The sequence below is a fragment of the Scyliorhinus canicula genome, chromosome 2 (assembly GCF_902713615.1).
Source record: "Scyliorhinus canicula chromosome 2, sScyCan1.1, whole genome shotgun sequence".
Lineage (NCBI taxonomy): Eukaryota > Metazoa > Chordata > Chondrichthyes > Carcharhiniformes > Scyliorhinidae > Scyliorhinus > Scyliorhinus canicula.
The window spans coordinates 19,975,080-19,993,467 of NC_052147.1; the positions used below are offsets into that span (position 1 = coordinate 19,975,080).

Below are 18,388 nucleotides of genomic sequence, written 5' to 3' on the forward strand. Positions count from 1 at the left end.
CTTGTACCCTAGCAGGAATAAAAACCTGAAGGTACAGGTGGGCAGGAGGGGAGCTGGAGGAGGATGGGAGGGAGGAATAATTACCATAGGCAACAGATACAACAAAGGCAGCCAACTACATATTTAGATGCTAGAATTACAACCAAATACTAAAAAAAAAATGGAAGATGAGCAAAATATGAAATGCAATGGTGCAAACTCTAGGGATGAGAGGGGATGTTTTTAAAACAGTCTGCAAAGGGTGCTGGTCAAATGTGACCTGGCAAGTCCTTGGGGCCTTGAAAATCAGGGCACTTTCAAAGACCTCCAAACATTAAAGGGTGGGTGTTATAATCTTGGAATGGAATTGTAGAGTAATCAGTTGCATTAGTGAAACCAGCAAAAAGATCCATTAGGAAGTTTTTCAAATTTTAGAGTCACTCTGCGTCAGTTGTGCAGAATACATTAAAAGAAGCTACCTCAGCACAGTTGAGGGATCAAACCAGACCCATTTTCTATGGCTTGGTGTCATATCAGGTTGTGCATTTACAAAGCAAGTTATACATTGGGTGGGTACAAGTACGCCTGAACCACTCATGTCATGCTTGACATCACACCGCTTACTTCTAAAATGTACTAGACACACGTGTAGACACATCATCCATTGCCATATTACTACATCTTTAGATATGTATGCAGCACTGCATAAGTCATTAAACCTTCAGTGTGAATATCCAATAGATCACACAGAGCAAACTGGCTTGTCAATATCAACACGCACAAATCAAAACCACTTGAGAAAGATTTAGCATAGCGAATTCAAAGGCTATAGTCGAATTGAAGTATTCAGAAGGTTGTTTCCGCAAGTTTTCTTGCAATTTACAATTATCTCAGCCCAAATGAATAATTACCTGGTGGTCACTTACGTTATTCGTTACTAAAGCCAATTTTTAAAATGCATTTCGTGCTCGTTTCACCAGATTATTACCCCATATGTTACTGCAAATGATCTTTCAGAATACATAGCCATCAGAAGCTCTAGCTTAAGTTTTTGTTTGAAATGTGGTGCCTTCTATGCTGAACAAGCAGTGTTAAAATAGCAAATAGAAATGCAATAAATTGAGATTGCAGATGCTCTGCTTAAACATGTAATTCCAGTACCTTTAAGCTGTTTGGCATACTTAAGCAAGAACTGATAGGGATGTTCAACCTGCAAGTCAAATTTAATTGTCTGTAACAGTATCCTCTCGAGAACCATGACTTCTTCCTAATTTGGAAACAAGACAAAGAAACAGAATGAGTGAAGACATGGTGAAACGCTACCCCATTTCAAAATCATAGTACTGTAGCAATATACACATGCACAGAATTATATTACTCCACTATATGTGAGAGATATATTAACAGCAAATTGTTCTGAAGATTAACAAACTGATGGATTAATATATACAGATTTAACATAAATTATGCCCAAAGTTGGTTCGAGAAATACAATACATCCCACTTACAATATTTGGACAATTGGGTAAGCAAAAAAAAAACTCCCAATGTACAGAGAATGTTGGTTTCACTGGGCAGAATTGCTTTCTTTACAGAAACCCATTTACTGTATAATACCTTTTTGAATGGGCAGCACGGTAGCATAAGTGGCTAGCACTGTGGCTTCACAGCGCCAGGGTCCCAGGTTTGATTCCCCGCTGGGTCACTGTCTATGCAGAGACTGCACGTTCTCCCAGTGTCTGCGTGGGTTTCCTCCGGGTGCTCCGGTTTCCTCCCACAGTCCAAAGACGTGCAGGTTAGGTGGATTGGCCATGCTAAATTGCCCTTCGTGTTTAAAAAGGTTATTGGGTTACGGTGATAGGGTGGAAGTGAGGGCTTAAGTGGGTCGGTGCAGACTCGTTGGGCCGAAATGGCCTCCTACTGCACTGTATGTTCTCTGAATTAGTCAATTCTAGGATCTATTTCATAGACAAAAACAAGATTCTAAGTCTTGGTGAAGTATGAGATGATCTAACCTAGTCCAGATGCATCCAAAAGCTCCACAGCTAGTTTCTTCATTAACACATTTTCATAAATGCCTCTTTTCTCTATCTCTGCCCTCCTACTGGTGAAAGTATTTGTGGCAGCAACTAAATTTTCATTTGGCACTTCATTAAAGTCAGGGTTAAAACGCAGATGAGAAGAACGAACAGTGTGCATGTGCTCACTGCAAATTCTTTCGAAGGTGGGGCCCACACCTATCTGTCAAATCGCTACAACAGGTGACGACAAAATAATGAGCCCCGAGACACGAACCCCCATCCCCGTTCTCCAAAGTCTGGCTCTTTCATCCTCCTCTTCTCATCGCCTCTACTCTTTACCTCCTCTCGCCTTTCACTTTGCAACAAATGAGCTTGAGGGTCAGAGAGAAGGAGCACATGTACTGAAGTTGATGTACAAATTCCTCAGAAATAGAAATTACACTGCAAAAGGAGTTTCATTCTGGGACAATTTCAGCAAAGACGCCAAATATAAATTCACACTGTTCCATCAAGGGACACTCATTAGCCAATACTTCCTTACCCCAGAAAATATTATTTTGGTGGGTGGGGTGGGGCAAGGTGGAGGAACTTGATTAATTCTCTGCTGCAGCAGAAAGCACAATGGAATACCAACTTATGTCAGATTTTCAGGTACTTAAGGAGAAGCCCCTGTGACTTGCAATGATTAAAAACAAAATGTGATAAGAGAATTGCAGATACAAAAACAATGTGATGAAACTTTTTTTTCTTCACCCTAAAAAAAGGGCGGTATGGAGCTAGAACTGACAAACCGTAACGGGCTGCGGAGGCGAGAGAAGCCCTCGGTATCTTTAAAAAGTACTAGAATGGACCGAGTGGCCTCCTCATGGGTCAGAAATGTCTTATGATTTGCCACATTGTTAATATGTATTCTTAAAACATGCTAAACTATAATGAACACGAACCTTGGGATCATCTCCAAATTGTGAGAATTGTACATCATTCAGCAAACTTCGAGCAGTCTTAATGATGTCTTTACACTTTTTGGGAGTCTCTTCTACTTTCCCAGCCAGGAAGAGGCAGCAGGCTCCTGTGACCTACAAATTAAATTCATATAACACAAGATAACGTTAAGTTAGGGAAACAAGAGTCCGACACATTTGCTGTGGTGAACAAAACTTATTTAAAGTAGTGGATCTGTGATGCCCACTGTACAGGTGATTTGTAAAGTGCGTTTCAACAATACAATATCTTATCTGCAGGGATCGGCCCTGACCATCCAACCAGAACACGTTATTAATAACAGTTGCTGCAAACCCCAGACATTTTCTAACATAAATGTTTTCTTTTTAAATTTGTTTTCCTGTGCCTTGCTCTTTCCTTACATGAGCAGTCAGGTATCCAACCTGCACCAATCTGCAACTAGCCTCTCATAACTACACATTAGAACAATGGTTGAGCTTTCTCTTTCTGTGGGGAAATGCTTGGCCTGTCACCGAGTGGTGGAAGGAAGAGCCCCTATTTTTCTATCCTCAAGTTTGATTCTCCAGCTCCCATTTAGCCACATTCTTTTCATGTTCCCGTCTCAGCTCAGAGACACTCTGTGGCCCACAAGGCTCCAGGTCAGGTCCAACCAACATCCCTGTGTAATGGTGACATTACTAGACTTAACATACACTCCAGTCCTTGTTTTACACAACCCAGCATACTAATGGTTTGGACTGGGCCAAGGACACACTGCACTACAGAAACATTATGGTCTTTGATCGAAAAGATTAGAACAGAGCCAATTTCAGCCTCAGCTTAATTACTCAATATCCAACAGATTACCTCCTAAAAAAGTATTCTAAATGAGGAGAAAAACTGTCAGTGTAACATTTCTAGAGAAATGGCCATTTCCAAATTTCTGCAGATTATTAGGTTACATTGAAGGGTGCTTTTCTCATCCGTAGAGATCTGTGCTCATCCAAAGGTGGTTGGAAATATTTGAAAACTTACTTTCTTCCATTTCGAGAGAGATCCAGCATGTTGAGGTCTACTGATTGGAATATCAGTCAGCAGTTTCAGAGCCTGTGGCTCTCATAGGCAACGTTGCACTTATTGCTTGCTCTGCTCTTTGCACTAAGGAGTACAATAGAGTTTCTTGTCAGTCCAATAGTCAACCCTGTGCTGTGGACTGGAGTCAAGAGTGTCCCATGTCTGTATCATCAGTGGAACAAGTATAATGCTAGAATTGGTGATTACACACTTTTAATTTATTCTACTCGGAACATTTAAAATCTTCATTGCTCTGGATGCATTTATGAAAATGATTTCTTGTATTGTAACAAGGCCTAAGAAACAAAATGAGAGCACCAGATAACACAAGTTTTAAAGGGTGCTGCATGATCCAGTTCCCTTTGTAAATCACACACTGATGATGAATGTCTGGATCCTGCTTTCGGCTGCTAAACTGCACACTATTCAAGATTATCCAGGAATGCAGATAACCCCAGTCCCCTTTTGTCTAAATTTTGCTTGCTTAAATCCCTCACCCATGTCTCCCTCCAACAATAAAGGTGAGGATTTTTTTTTAATCACGAAGGTCGAGTCATTCAATTAGCACATATGCTATCCTCACAGCAATAGAAAGCTCTGAGGTTTCATTGAGAACGATTGTTGGTACTTACATATCTTGGAAATTGTTTGAAGGAATGAAACATATAAAAACGATGAAAATAGATGATTCCCGTGGCCAGTGTGTCATAATGTCTTGGCGATTTGGTTAAAGAAAGGTTCAGTTTGCAATACTTTCCCTCGGCAGCTGTAAACAGGACTAAAATACAGGAGTTGGACAGGGGTGCAGCAAGGACGCGTGAAACACTGGGAATGGGGACACTTGCTGCTGTCACAGATACCATTACAATAGCAAAATACCATTCCATCATCAACACCAGGGCCATTTTCCCTGGACCCTGTCTGCCCATCTCTCACATTTCCAAAATTCCCCAATGAACCAGTTGATTGCTCAGTGTGCAATTTAGTCATGATTGGGAAGGTCCATGTTCGATCGCTTAGCAGTGCTGAATTATCAGTTTATAGCTGAGATGCCATTACATTGAATTATAATTCAAAACTGTTAGGTAGGCAGGGCAGCACGGCGGCGCAGTGGGTTAGCACTGCAGCCTCACGGCGCCGAGGTCCCAGGTTCGATCCCGGCCCTGGGTCACTGTCCGTGTGGAGTTTGCACATTCTCCCCATGTTTGCGTGGGTCTCGCTCCCACAACCCAAAAATGTGCAGGTTAGGTGGATTGGCCATGCTAAATTGCCCCTTAATTGGAAAAGAATTAATTGGGTACTCGAAATTTATTTTAAAAAACGGTTTGGTAGGCCAAGACATGGCTACAATAGGATGCAAAAGTTGTTTGGGCAACTATTGACAAAAAAAGAGGAAATTTCCACATTACCCTCCAGATACTCCCAAGTTTTAGTTAAGTAATGGAGAAGAGCATGAAGCAATCTAAAGTAGAACTTCTAAATTGGAAGAGGGCTAGCTTCAAGGGGATGAAAGGGATCTAGCCAGAGTAAAATGGAACCAAGTATGATAAGAAAAATTGTAACGGGTGTTTTTTCAAGGAAGCGATGTTTCAGGTTAGGTACATTCCAACAAGAGGCATTGGGAGATGAGCCAGTTAGGCCTCCTTGGATGATGAGAGGGAGAGAGAGATAGAGAATATAATGAAACAAAAAAGATGGTACATGATGCATATCAGGGAAATTCTTCAAGGACATCCAAGCATACAAAATATAAGTAGGCTACTTGGCCCTTCGAACTTGCTCAGTCATTCAATAAGATCATTGCTGATAGGTCAGTGTTTAGAGTTCCACATTCCCATCTCCCCCCAATAGCCCCCGATTTTCTTTCCTAACAAAAATCTATCTACCTCTGCACCTTAAAAAATATTCAATGACCATATAGCCATCACCTTCTGAGGCAGTCACACAATCCTTAAAAAACATTCTCCTCATAAGGGCTTTTAAAATTGTGCTACCTCGTTCTGGACTCACCCACAAAAGGAAACAACCTTTCTACATCCACCTTGTCAGGTACATCTACAGGAACAAATACAATCAGTTGAGAAGTGAAGAGGGAAGTAAGACTGGCAAAGAGAGAATATGAGAATAGAATGGCAGTTAATATAAAAGGAAACCCAAAAATCTCCTACCAGCATGCACAGAGTCAGCAGTAGTAAGAAGCAGGGATGGGTCCTATTATATAGAGAGGGTGATATATGGCACGTTTATTAGCTGGACAGATGGGTAAAGTTGGCTATGCTTTGAGTGGTATGTCACATGGTCTAGATGGCTTGCATCTCAGATGCTAAAGGTTGGGAATGGAGATCGAGGAAGAGTTTGTCAAAATCTTCCATAGATATAGGGGAGGTTTGCAAAGTGGCAAATGTGACATCTATGTTCAAGGAAGTGTGCAAGGGAATTCCCAGTAATTATACACCAGTTAGCTTAAAATCAGTGGTGGGTAAGGTTTTAGAAACAATAATCAGGGAGGGAAAAAAAAAAAGAGTTGATAGACACTTGGAAAGGTTAGAGTTTACAGAGAACAAGGAAGGATTTGCAAATGGTATATCATTTTTGACTAATCTAATTACTTTTTTTGATGAAGTTACAGAGCTTAGTAAAGAGAATGCAATGAATGTTGTCCCTACAGATGTAAAGAAAATGTTTGACAAAGTTCGAATCCGGCCCTGGGTCACTGTCAGTGTGGAGTTTGCACATTCTCCCCGTGTCTGTGTGGGTTTCACCCCCACAACCCAAAGGTGTGCAGGATAGGTGGACTGATCATGCTAAATTGCCCCATAATTGGAAAAAATAATTGGGTACTCTAAATTTATTTTAAAAAAGTCAAAAAGATCACTTTTTGGAGAGTATAATTTCAAAATGTGTTGACAAATTATTATAATACCAAACTTGATGTGGCAAACAGTGGGGATGATATAAATTGACTACACAGGATGTAAACAGGTTAACAGAATGGAGAGCCAAGTGGCAGATAAAATTTGATAAAGACAAGTGTGGGATGACGCATTTGACAAAATGGATCGGTAGGAGGAATATAAATTTAATGGCACAGTTCAAACTGTGAATGGAAGGAGCTTGGGGTTTATATGGATAGATCTTTGTCGACAGCAGACACATTAAGATAATAATAATCTTTATTGTCACAAGTAGGCTCACATTAACACTGCAATGAAGTTGCAGTGAAAAGTTGATTCGGCAGGTGAGTTGTTACAGACTCCTTAGCGGATTCCGACTTCCATGGCAACCGTCATGCTCTCTATATCAATCAACACCTTTTGTGGAAAGTCCCTAGACGCCACATTCCGGCGCCTGTTCGGGTGCACAGAGGGAGATTTCAGAATGTCCAATTCACCTAATAGCACATCTTTCGGAATGTGGGAGGAAACCAGAGCTCCCGGAGGAAACCCACGCAGACACGGGGGAAGAACGTGCAGACTCCGTACTGACAGTGACCCAAGCCGGGAATTGAACTTGGGACCCCGGAGCGGTGAAGCAACAGTGATAACCACTGTGCTACCGTGCCACCCGGTTGGCGGTATTGAGAGAAAGAGTTAATTTTGCAAGTCAGTAACCCTTCGTCTAAATGAACAAAAATCCATGTTTAGGAATACTTGATTTTAAAATGTGTGATGACAGCAGAAAAATAATAGGCAATCTAGCTCACAACCAGGCTCTGTGGGTATGAAGGATAAAAAGCACCTGCTTTAATCACAGCAAATCCCTTTATTAGACAGTGCTCCTGGCAATTCTACCGGGAAACTGCGGTTCCCAATTTGTAGATGGAATTGGATAAATGAGAAATGTTGGTTCAATTTCCAAAGTGATAATCTCGGATGGACTTATTATACCCAAGCTACTTTCTAATTCCTCAGTAGGAATATCAATCCTCAGATGGTAAAGTCAGGAGTAACAAATGCTCCGGTCTTAGTTATACAAGAAATAACAGCGATGGATGTGAACTATGCATTGGAAGCTCCAACATTTTCTTCCAAGAAATCCAACAGATAAATAATCTCAAACTTTAAGGCAAGGTACATATTGAGTCAGCAAGGTACAAATTTTGGCAGAATGCATATTCTGGGTTGTCAAAAAAATGTCACACACTGAAACGTTAACTGTTTCTCTCCATTGGTGCTGCCAGACCCGCTGAGTGTCTCCAGCAGTTTGTGTTATCAAAGAGCTAAGTGATCTGGGTTTGAACCTAACTATAATTATTGGACCAAAACCAGGTCTTTGCCAGGTGTGACACTCCTACGTGAAATTTACTCAATATATTCCTTAATAGAAGGATTTGAGTGGCAGATCCAGACAATGGAGAGGAGAACATCCAATTTCCCAGCGCTGGCATCCTTACCTCAATAAGCAGAAATTTTGATAAGACACCAAAAGGATACAGCCCAAGACGTGTCCCCACATCAAATATAAACCTGGCACCCTCCCGACGGTAGCGTGCCTCTGTTGCTGGATCAAGACCCTCTAGCTGTGACGGGGTGTGCGCAAGATCCTTCTTATCCCAATACCAGCATGGCTTCCTGAGATCCACGTTTGCCAGTGCCGTCGTCGGGGTGGAGTTCTCCTTGTTTTCCTTCATTTACCTGGAATCCGGTAAGCAGGATTTCACTTAACACATCAATTTGCTAAATTTATAATTACCTTTACAAATAGTATCAAATTTCATCAAGCTACTGACCTTCCAAAAACATACTAGATTGAAGTATTGATTTAAAGCAAATAGGGGTCAATTCTTTAGCTCAATTAGAACATCGGGGCGGGGGGGGGGGTGAAATTGGTCTCGGCCAACACTGCAACATGGTCACTCAGGGAATCAACAGTCAGTTTTTTTCCACAAAGCCAGTTTTTATTTTCCAATAAATTGGGAATATTGCCACAGCTTTTAATTTCAAACCAAATAAACACATTAGTAAAATTAGCAGATGCGACTCCGAAGAGAATTCCATTATTGCTCCGTGAACTTCAGTGGAAGTAGTCCTGGCGCAGTGAAACACATGGTTGCTAATTTGTGAGAAGCCCATCTCATACGTGGACAGATTTAATTCCCATGTGCAAATAACACTGACCTCAGCACTCCTGGATGTGTCACTGAAGGAACCCAAGGTAAGAACAAAGGTCAACTTTACATTAACTCTACAGTACTGAGATTGTGGTCGACCGCATTCTAAATGAATTCCACAATGTAAAGCACAGAGTTAATTACCCTTGGTCTACTATTAAAATGTTTGATTAACGTTAAGAGACATGATAATTTCTGCAAATGTGTGTTGCATTAATTACCTTTCAATACCACGGCTAGATATCAGATTAGGTGATTCAGGGCACACCTACAAGCCTTGTTTTATATGCATGCTTTGAACCATAATTCAGCAGCCATTTCAGCTCGGGGAGAGACAGAGATATAAACTATGATTCGCTGTGGATCACTGGAAAAAAGTCTCCATTATAAACCTGTTAATTTCAGCAAATTTCATCCAAAAGAAAATAATATTCTCATTTAGGATGCAAAACCACTTCAATTCACACCCGGAAAACGTATTTCACTTTGGCGATATAGAGTGTCTGAAAGAACCAATAAAGCCTGTTTATTAAAATCTAAGTTTTCAGTCTTTCAAAACCATAGATCAATTTTCAGCACTGCTGAAGAAAAGGAGTTTCAAACAAATATAAATCCTACCACCCACTTTACTCAATCTCCGAGCTAGCCTTAAAATGGGAAGCTCGTGTTCTCACCAGAAACAGGCTCGATGTGGAGAGTGATCATGCATGTCAGTCTTCAGCCAACAAGATTCACTCCCCATTGTATCAAGAAACGGCTGAAGACACTGGATCCTGCAACGGCTATGGGCCCTGACAATATCCCGGCAAAAGTACTGAAGACTTGTGCTCCAGAGCTTGCCGCACCCCTAGCCAAGCTGCTGAAGTACAGTTAATGACACTGGCATCTAACTGACAATGTGGAAATAACTAATAATTTAATAATATTTTATTGTCACAAGTAGGCTTTTTTTTTTTTTTTTTTTTTTTTTATAAATTTAGATTATCCAATTAATTTTTCCAATTAAGGGGGCAATTTAGCTTGGCCAATCCACCTACTCTGCACATTTTTGGGTTGTGGGGGCGAAACCCACGCAGACACGGGGAGAATGTGCAAACTCCACACGGACAGTGACCCAGAGCCGGTCACAAGTAGGCTTAAATTAACACTGTAATGAAGTTACTGTGAAAAGCCCCTAGTCGCCACATTCCAGCGCCTGTTCGGGTACACTGAGGGAGAATTCAGAATGTCCAATTCACCTAACAAGCACGTATTTCGGGACTTGTGGGAGGAAACCGGAGGAATCCCACCCAGACATGGGGAGAAGGTGCAGACTCCGCACAGACAGTGACCCAAGCCAGGAATCGAACCTGGGACCCTAGCCCTGTGGGTGTACGTACACCTCAGGGTCTGCAGGAGTTCAAGATGACAACTCACCACCACCTTCTGAAGGGCAACTGGGGATGGACAATAAATGCTGCCTTTACCAGCAAAGCCCACATCCCATAAATGAATTTAAATAATGAAAGAAAACTAGCACAAAATATGAAAAACTATAACAAAAGCTTCTATAATTATATAAAAGGGAATAGAGTAGCTAAATTGAACGTACGGCATGATGACACAGTGGTTAGCACTGCTACCTCATAGCGCCACGGACCCAGGTTCAATTCCAGCCCCAGCTGCCTGTGCCATGTTCTCCCCGTGTCTGCATGGGTTTCCTCCGGGTGCTCCAGTTTCCTCCCACAGTCCAAAGATGCGCAGGGTAGTGGATTGGCCATGCTAAATTGCTCCTTAGTGTTAGGTGGACATATAGGGAATGGGGTGTGGGCTTGGGCCTAGATAGGGTACTCCTTCCAAGGGTCGGTGCAGACTCGATGGACCGAATGGCCTCCTTGGAGGATGAAACCAGGGAGTTAATAGTGGGGAACACAGATACGGCAGAGATGTTAAATCAATATTTTGTCTGATTTCATGGTGGAGGACACTAGTACCACCCCAATAGGTACTGCAGAGGTAATAGAAAGGGAGGAACTTAGAACAACAATCATCAAAAGAGGAAAAGTACTAAACAAACAATTGGAATTGAAGGCAGACGGGCCCCCAGGGCCTGATGGTCTACATCCTCGGGTCTTAAAGGAAGTGGCAGCGGAGTAGTGAATTAATTGGTTAAATATTCCAAAATTGCCTGGATGCAGGAAAGCTTCCAGTGGTTTGGAAAAATGCTAATGTAATGACCTTATTTAAAAAGGGAGGGAGGCAGAAAGTAAGAAACTATAGACCCGTTAGTTTAACATCTGTCTTGGGAAATTGTTAAAATCCATTATAAAAGAAGTAATAACAGGACATTTGGAAATCCATCAGTCAGTATGGTTTTATGACAGGTAAACCGTGTTTGACAACTTTGCTAGAGTCGGGATAAATGGGCAGTTTTTTCGTTGGCAAGATGAAACTAGTGGATCCACAGGGATCGTTCCTCAGGCCCCAAGTAGTTACAATCTATATTAATGACTTGGATGCAGGGATAGAAGCCAAATTTGCATATGACACTAAAATAGGTGGGGTAATAAGATGCTATGAGGAAATAAGAAATTTGCAAATGGATATGGATAGGTAAATGGGCCAAAATGTGGAAGACAGAGTTTAACATGGATACGGTTCACTGGTTGATTCCAGAGATGAGGGGCTTGTTTTTCAAAGAGATTGAGCAGGGTAAACCTATACTCTCTGGAGTTCAGAAGAATGAGAAGAGAACTAATTGATGAAATTATAAGATGATAAAAGGTATTGACAAAGTAGACGCAATGCAGATGTTTCCTATGAGAGGTCACAGTTTTAGAAGAAAGGTAGTAGATTTAAGTGAGAATTACCACTGCCCTTAACTACCAAGGTCCCAAAGCACTAGAATTTCTTCCCCAAAACACATCTGCATTTATATAGCACCATCAGCAAAGCAGCTCAAGGTACTTTACAAGAGTATTATCAGCCAAAATTGGACATTGAGCCATGTAGAGAAATGTTCAGAGGCACCCAAATTCTTGGTCAACGTCTGAACCAAAGTTGCCCTCATACTATCTCAAAAAACAAGACTAAGTTTTACAGCGTGGCTAAGAAAAGAAAGAGAGATGAAAGAGCAAGACCTGAAATATTAACTTGATTGCCCTGTCCACAGTTGCCAACAGACCTGCTGAGTATTGCCATCATTTCATGCTTTTATTTATGAAAAAGAGAGATGGGAAGTCCACAGCTTAATAGCAGAAGGAACAGTTGTCAATGGCAGAGCAGCATAAATCAGGAATGCACAAGAGGCAAGAATTGGTCCCAAGGTGCTGGAAGCTTGTAGTGCTGAAGGTGGTTAGGAAAATGGTGTGTAAACTTTTGCACAATGTTGTTCTTTCACTTTCTATTATACATCTTACATGAATGCTTCAACATTCATTAACTCTTTCTAGGCTACTACTGCACTAAACATACACTCAGTAGAACCACAAATTTGAAGAGTTCTTCCCTCTTGCTAGTACTGCCCTGTTTATGATTCTTTAAAAAAAAACTTAGAGTCCCAATTATTTATTTACCAATTAACGGGCAATTAGCGTGACCAATCCACCTGACCTGCACATCTTTGGGTCATGGGGTGAAACCCACGCAAACATGGGGAGAATGTGTAAACTCCACACAGACAGTGACCCAGGGCCAGGATTCGAACCCGGGTCCTCAGCGCCAGTCCCAGTGCTATCCACTGTGCTACATACCGCCCTTATGGTTCTTTTATAATAATCTTTAATAGTGTAAGCCTACTTGTGACACTAACACTGCAATGAAGTTACTGTGAAAATCCCCTCATCGCCACTCTAGCGCCTGTTCAGGTACACAGAGAGAATTAAGGATGTCCAAATTACCTAACAGCACGTCTTTTGGGACTTTGTGGGAGGAACCCAGATCATGCGTGCAGACGACGCAAGAACAGTGACCCAAGCCAGGAATCGAACCCAGGTCCCAGGCACTCTGAAGCAACAGTACTAACCACTCTGCTTCTTTAAACAGAGATTAATTTCAGTCATCTTTGTTTAATCCTTGCTGCTACAACACCCAAGCATCACAATATCATGATTAGGGTAGGCAACCAGAATCAAAACGATTTTTGAAAACTGTGCAGGCAGTAAAACACACTGCACATTTAAATTACTCTTTTTCCATGATCAGGTAAGCCAACTTAAAATAGAAATATAACCGTGAACTTTTTATTTCATTTAAAAAAAATGAATTTAGTGTACCCAATTCTTTTTTATTTACAATTAAGGGGCAATTTAGCATGTTCAATCCACCTACCTTGCACATCTTTGGGTTGGGGGGGTGAAACCCACGCAAACACGGGGAGAAAGTGCAAACTCCACACGGACAGTGACCCAGAGCCGGGATCGAACCTGGGACCTCGGCGCCGTGAGGCAACAGGGCTAACCCACTGCGCCACCGTGCTGCCCTGAACTTTTTATTTCACGTACTTCTTGGAAAATTGAGTGGCCATTAAGAGTTTGTCACACCTAATGGCAGCTCACAATTTACTGCAGTACCAAGAAGTGCTGCACTGTTAGAGGGGTCACTGCTCCGGACAGCATTTCTGTACCATGGTGGAACAGACCACCGTTTAGCTCTCAAAACATCATAATTTATCTCACTGACTTTAGTGCTCTGTGTAAGTGGCTATGAAAAATAAGCTCTAAAATAATTGGCTGTAAAATAAATTCAAAACGTGCAGATAATCTAAAACGAGTTCTCAAAACATCTCGACAACAGAACTAAATATGGTCAAAATTTTCGTCAACTCAACTGATCAGAGCTTTACCAAGTGATCGGAATTCCTCAAAGACATAACATATGCAGAAATGTATCTACTGAGGGGTGCACTGCCCCCAAACGTGCGCGGTTCGCCTTACTAAGCTCCCCCAAAACAACAAAGACATGGAGCGCCTTCGGCCCTCTCTGTACTGGTAAACAGCGGAAACACAAAATATCCAGGGGTCACCGAAAGGACTCTGTAAATCGCATTTCCTTTGTGGGGAGGTATAATGTTCCTCCCCACTTCACTCTACCTCAACCAGAAGATGCGAAGCTGAGAGATGAACCTCACTATTATCCCCCGCCCCCTCAAAAGGAGCAGACGGCCCAAAGCAGTTCAGAGGTGAACCAACACAGTTTCCCTAGGCGACATGTGCCCGCCGCGCTCTCTAACCTGAGACAGTGCCGAGGCCCCAAGCCTCCACTGAACCAGGTTCGGCTCCCTCTCCTCGACCGTCCAATCGAGTCCACTGCCCCCGCTCAGCAATCAGCCGGCTCAGTCTCGACCCGCCGCGGGGGCAGGATCCGAGGCGACGAGAGTGAAGACGGATCGATCAACGAAAGAAGAACTGCCCCCTCGCCGGCACTTTCACTCTGACTCGCTAACTTCCCAAACGAGTCAGAGATAGGGCGCCGCCATTTTGAATGAACCACCCCCCACGCAGACAATGACCAACTGCGCCGGCGCGCGGCTCGACCGGGCCCGCCTCCTCCCCGTCTGAGCCTGACGTCTTGTAATTGACAGGGCATTCTCACCAATCGAAAGCTGCCATCGAAGGGGCGGGCTGGCGTCACCCGCCTAATCAGCGGTAATCCTCCCGGAGGGGGACAGACGGAAGGGGCGGGGCTACACTAGGAGGGGGTAGGGCCGGGGGAGGGCGGGGGCGCTCGGTTGACAGTTGAAATCGGAGGAAGGCTCAAGCTGGCCTGTGATTGACAGCAGGCCCCGCCAATGGGCGCCAGACATGGGGGGGTAGGCGTGCAGCTCGGGCAGCTATCAAGTTAGGCTGAGGTCAGCAGCAAAGCTTGACTGACTGGGGTGTTTTTTTCCGCTCTCACTGCCGAACCCATTTACCTTCATCCAAGAACTGCGGTGTTCAGGTTGCTTAATTATTCTCTTCGGTGTTTATTTTTTAAATGTTGCCATTAATTCTTGTCGGTATAAAGTGCGGTGGGCACCCGGCTGTCTGAGCTCTCCTATATAAGCATAAGGTGATTAGAGCATGAGTGAGTGATGGGGGTAAGGCAGGGCCTTGCAGAGCTTCCTCTACCAGCCTTAACCCTTTATTTGGCCATTGCACACTCAATATGGTGTCAGGGATAATCTAAACCTTGCTCACCAAGCCAGACTTTGGATAAAGCGTGTGCAAAGTGAGACCAGGTTCAATCCAGGCTACAATCAAGAATGTTTGTTTCATTCTGCTGTTGAGCAATTGTTGAAAGTCACTTGCTGCTTTTAAGACTTGAGTAGAAGGAGTGAACTTTTTGGGGGTGAGGGAGCGGTTCAATTTTAAATATGAATGGGCAGTGCCATTCACTGCACTGTCTGATGTAAAGGACAGCAGGCAGTTGCTGTTCACTGAATTGTGAGGCATGGATGGCTTGGCGAGGATTCAGAAAGTTCCACTCCAGACCCTTGTGAGACAAAAACCTAGGCTGACAGTTGTCTTTCGGATGCATGGTAGCATTTCGGAAAAGAGCAGATAAATTTTCCCAAGTGATCTGACAACATTACTGAAACCAAATAATCTACCTTTTATCATATTGTCGTTTGTGGGAGATTGTTCTGAACAAGTTGGCTGCTGCATTTCCTACATGACAATATACCTCATTGAAAGCCAGCCCTCCATGCGAGGATGCTATCTACTCGGGGTTGTAAGTTTCTGCCAGCAGATCATAAGACCTAGGAGCAGAATTAGGCTGATTCTTGACCTGCACATGGGGCAGGACATCCTGTGAGGTAGTATGATCTGGAGTGCAGGATTTTCTTTCTATTCTTTCCTTCTCTGCTTCATTGTTACGGCAATGGGACTCAAAACCTGATGCACAAGTTGTTGCCATTTTGAGGGATTAGTGACGAGCTCCTCCCAGTTATTAAGGTCAACACTGCTGTACTTCAAGGAAAGCTCCGAAATGTCTTTGAAGAATTTTCTCTGTCCTCCCTGGAATGTTGTCCCGTTGAGAGAATAGGACCTGGCGGGGGAGATGGTTTTCAGCCATCCAGACACTATGGCCATTCTGTCAAAGCTGATTTTGCAGGAGCATTGCCTGAATGAGGACATGGATTCAAGAAGGGCACTAGTGTGTTTTTTATGGTCCTCCGATTGAATCTGGAGGATGTGCCTGGAGGCAATGTTGATTGAATTTATCTAGCGCTCTTGTGTATCGCTGATATACTGTTCAGATCGCGTTGCGATACAGGAATGATTCCAACATTAAGACAGTGGCTACACTTCAAAAATAGTCTGTTGGCTGTAAAGTGCTTTGGGATGCTTTGAAACCCTGAAAATGCAAGTGTTTTCTTAATGATTGGCCCTCCAAAAATTCTTAATACAACTTTTTGAAGTAGACTAATGCAGCAGCCAATGATTTAATTAATCTGTTTTTAGTGATGTTGGTTGAAGGAGGAATGTTTGCTGGGACAACAGAAGACAAACTTTGGTTTAGGGTAGTAACTATTTAAAGTGACAGTATCTTATTTTTAACGGTCGTGATAACATTACAATCATGGTTTACATTGATTCTTTTTATGGTGTCTGGACAACATTTTAGGTTTAATATATATAAAAACATTGTGCTTCTCTGAAACTCTGAAATCCGTCTGAAAGGTTGGTGTGGGTATACTTATATACCAGGGCACTTTGTTTTCTTAGAACTGATAAGTATCTGCGATCTTGAAGTTTTATTGTGCAATGTTTTGCATTTGTAGGTAGGTTGCCTAGATGTCCAGAATGACCAAAACTAAATAGGCAATCTACATGAATGCAATATTTTTTTTCTTTTTCGTATAGCTTTCCCCTGTTCTGCTGCTCATGGCAAGTCAAAGAATGAACTGTTTTAGAATCATAGATGTTGATAGTACAGTAGGGGGTCATTTGGTCCATTATGTCCATTGCTAAAACAATCCAAAATAAAACAATCCAAAATAAATCTCTTTTTTCCCTCCTGTGTCACATCATCAATGCTTTTGTGTCACTGAGGTGTATTTGCTCAGAAATCCCTGAAGTAAATGCTTGATTAGGGTGTTACAAATCTAAGTGAGAATTCAGGAATTATGTAATTTTTGTCACCGGTCACTGAGAGCCATTGGAGAGCTGGCCTGCATAGCAGGGAGGGTGGGGAAAACTGAAATCTTGTTTAGAATGAGAAAAAATGGAATGACCAAGTACAGGAGGTAGAAAAAGTAACTGTAAGGAACATTGTTTGAAAAGTTTTAACTTCCCTAAATTTACATATACACTTACAATTGCTCAATTTATTATTTAAACATCTGTGGACTGCTTCAGTTGGCATAGTAGCACGGTGGTTTAACACTACTGCTTCACAACGGCAGGAACGCAGGTTTGATTCCCGGCTTGGGTCACGGTCTATGCGGAGTCTGCACGTCCTACCCGTGTCTGCATGGGTTTCCTCCGGATGTCCCGGTTTCCTCCCACAAGTCCCGAAAGACGTGCTTGTTAAATGAAGTAGATATTTTGAATATATTGTGGCAACTAAGGGATTTTCACAATAACCTCATTGCAGTGTTAATGTAAGCCTACTTGTGACACTAATAATAATAATTATTATTCTTGTGAAGGTAGTTCAACGTGTCAGTCATGCGACATAAAATGGGGAGAAGTGGCATGGTGTTAATATCACTGGACTAGCAATCCAAAGGATTATTGCACTGGACTAGCAATCCCTAACCCTAATGCCCTACGGACACGGGAATTTGAATTCAAATAAGAAATCTGGTTGATGAATGTCCTTTTGAGAAGGAAATCTGCCATCCTTACTCAGTTTGACCTACATGTGACTCCAGACCCACAGCAATGTGATCGATTCTTAACTGGCCTTAGAAATGGCCTAGCAAACACTCAGTTTAAGGACAGTTAGTGCTGGGCAACAAATGCATTCTTTGTCAGTGACTCCCACAGCACATGAAAGAATAAAGGGGGAAAAAAAACTAGGTGTGTAGATTATCAGTTACACCGAATGGACGAACTGGCATTTATATAGTGTTCTCTAAGGACATTCCAAAGCACTTGAAAGCCAATTAACTACTTAGTTTTAGGCTAAGGAGTGACAGATCTAAAACAGAAATGAGGAGGAATTACTTCACTCAAAGGGTCGCGAATCTGTGGAATTTTCTACCCCAGATTGCAGTAGACGTTGGAACATTAAACAAATTTAACCAGGTGATAGATAGGTTTTTAATTAGTAGCAGGATGAAGGGTTATGGGGA

At 42.4% G+C, this 18,388-nt stretch overlaps 2 protein-coding genes across 4 annotated transcripts in view; one reads left to right on the top strand and one right to left on the bottom strand.

Moving 5' to 3' along the window:
• Positions 1 to 14,624, bottom strand: part of ccnk (cyclin K) — a 30,496-nt gene extending 15,872 nt beyond the window's left edge. Inside the window, exons 1-5 of one of the 2 annotated variants that reach the window (XM_038774649.1) lie at positions 14,336 to 14,624; positions 8,450 to 8,650; positions 4,649 to 4,730; positions 2,945 to 3,076; positions 1,141 to 1,246 (exon numbers count right to left, since the gene is read on the bottom strand). In XM_038774649.1, the coding sequence (XP_038630577.1) occupies positions 1,141 to 1,246; positions 2,945 to 3,076; positions 4,649 to 4,730; positions 8,450 to 8,646 (517 nt within the window). In that variant the 5' untranslated portion in view covers positions 8,647 to 8,650; positions 14,336 to 14,624. The remainder of the gene's footprint in view (positions 1 to 1,140; positions 1,247 to 2,944; positions 3,077 to 4,648; positions 4,731 to 8,449; positions 8,651 to 14,335) is intronic. The other variant, XM_038774642.1, reaches the window with a different exon arrangement.
• A 283-nt stretch (positions 14,625 to 14,907) lies between these two features.
• Positions 14,908 to 18,388, top strand: part of setd3 (SET domain containing 3, actin histidine methyltransferase) — a 158,324-nt gene continuing 154,843 nt past the window's right edge. The window contains exon 1 of one of the 2 annotated variants that reach the window (XM_038774669.1): positions 14,908 to 15,042. The gene's annotated coding sequence lies outside the window, so the exon portion shown is untranslated. The remainder of the gene's footprint in view (positions 15,043 to 18,388) is intronic. The other variant, XM_038774660.1, reaches the window with a different exon arrangement.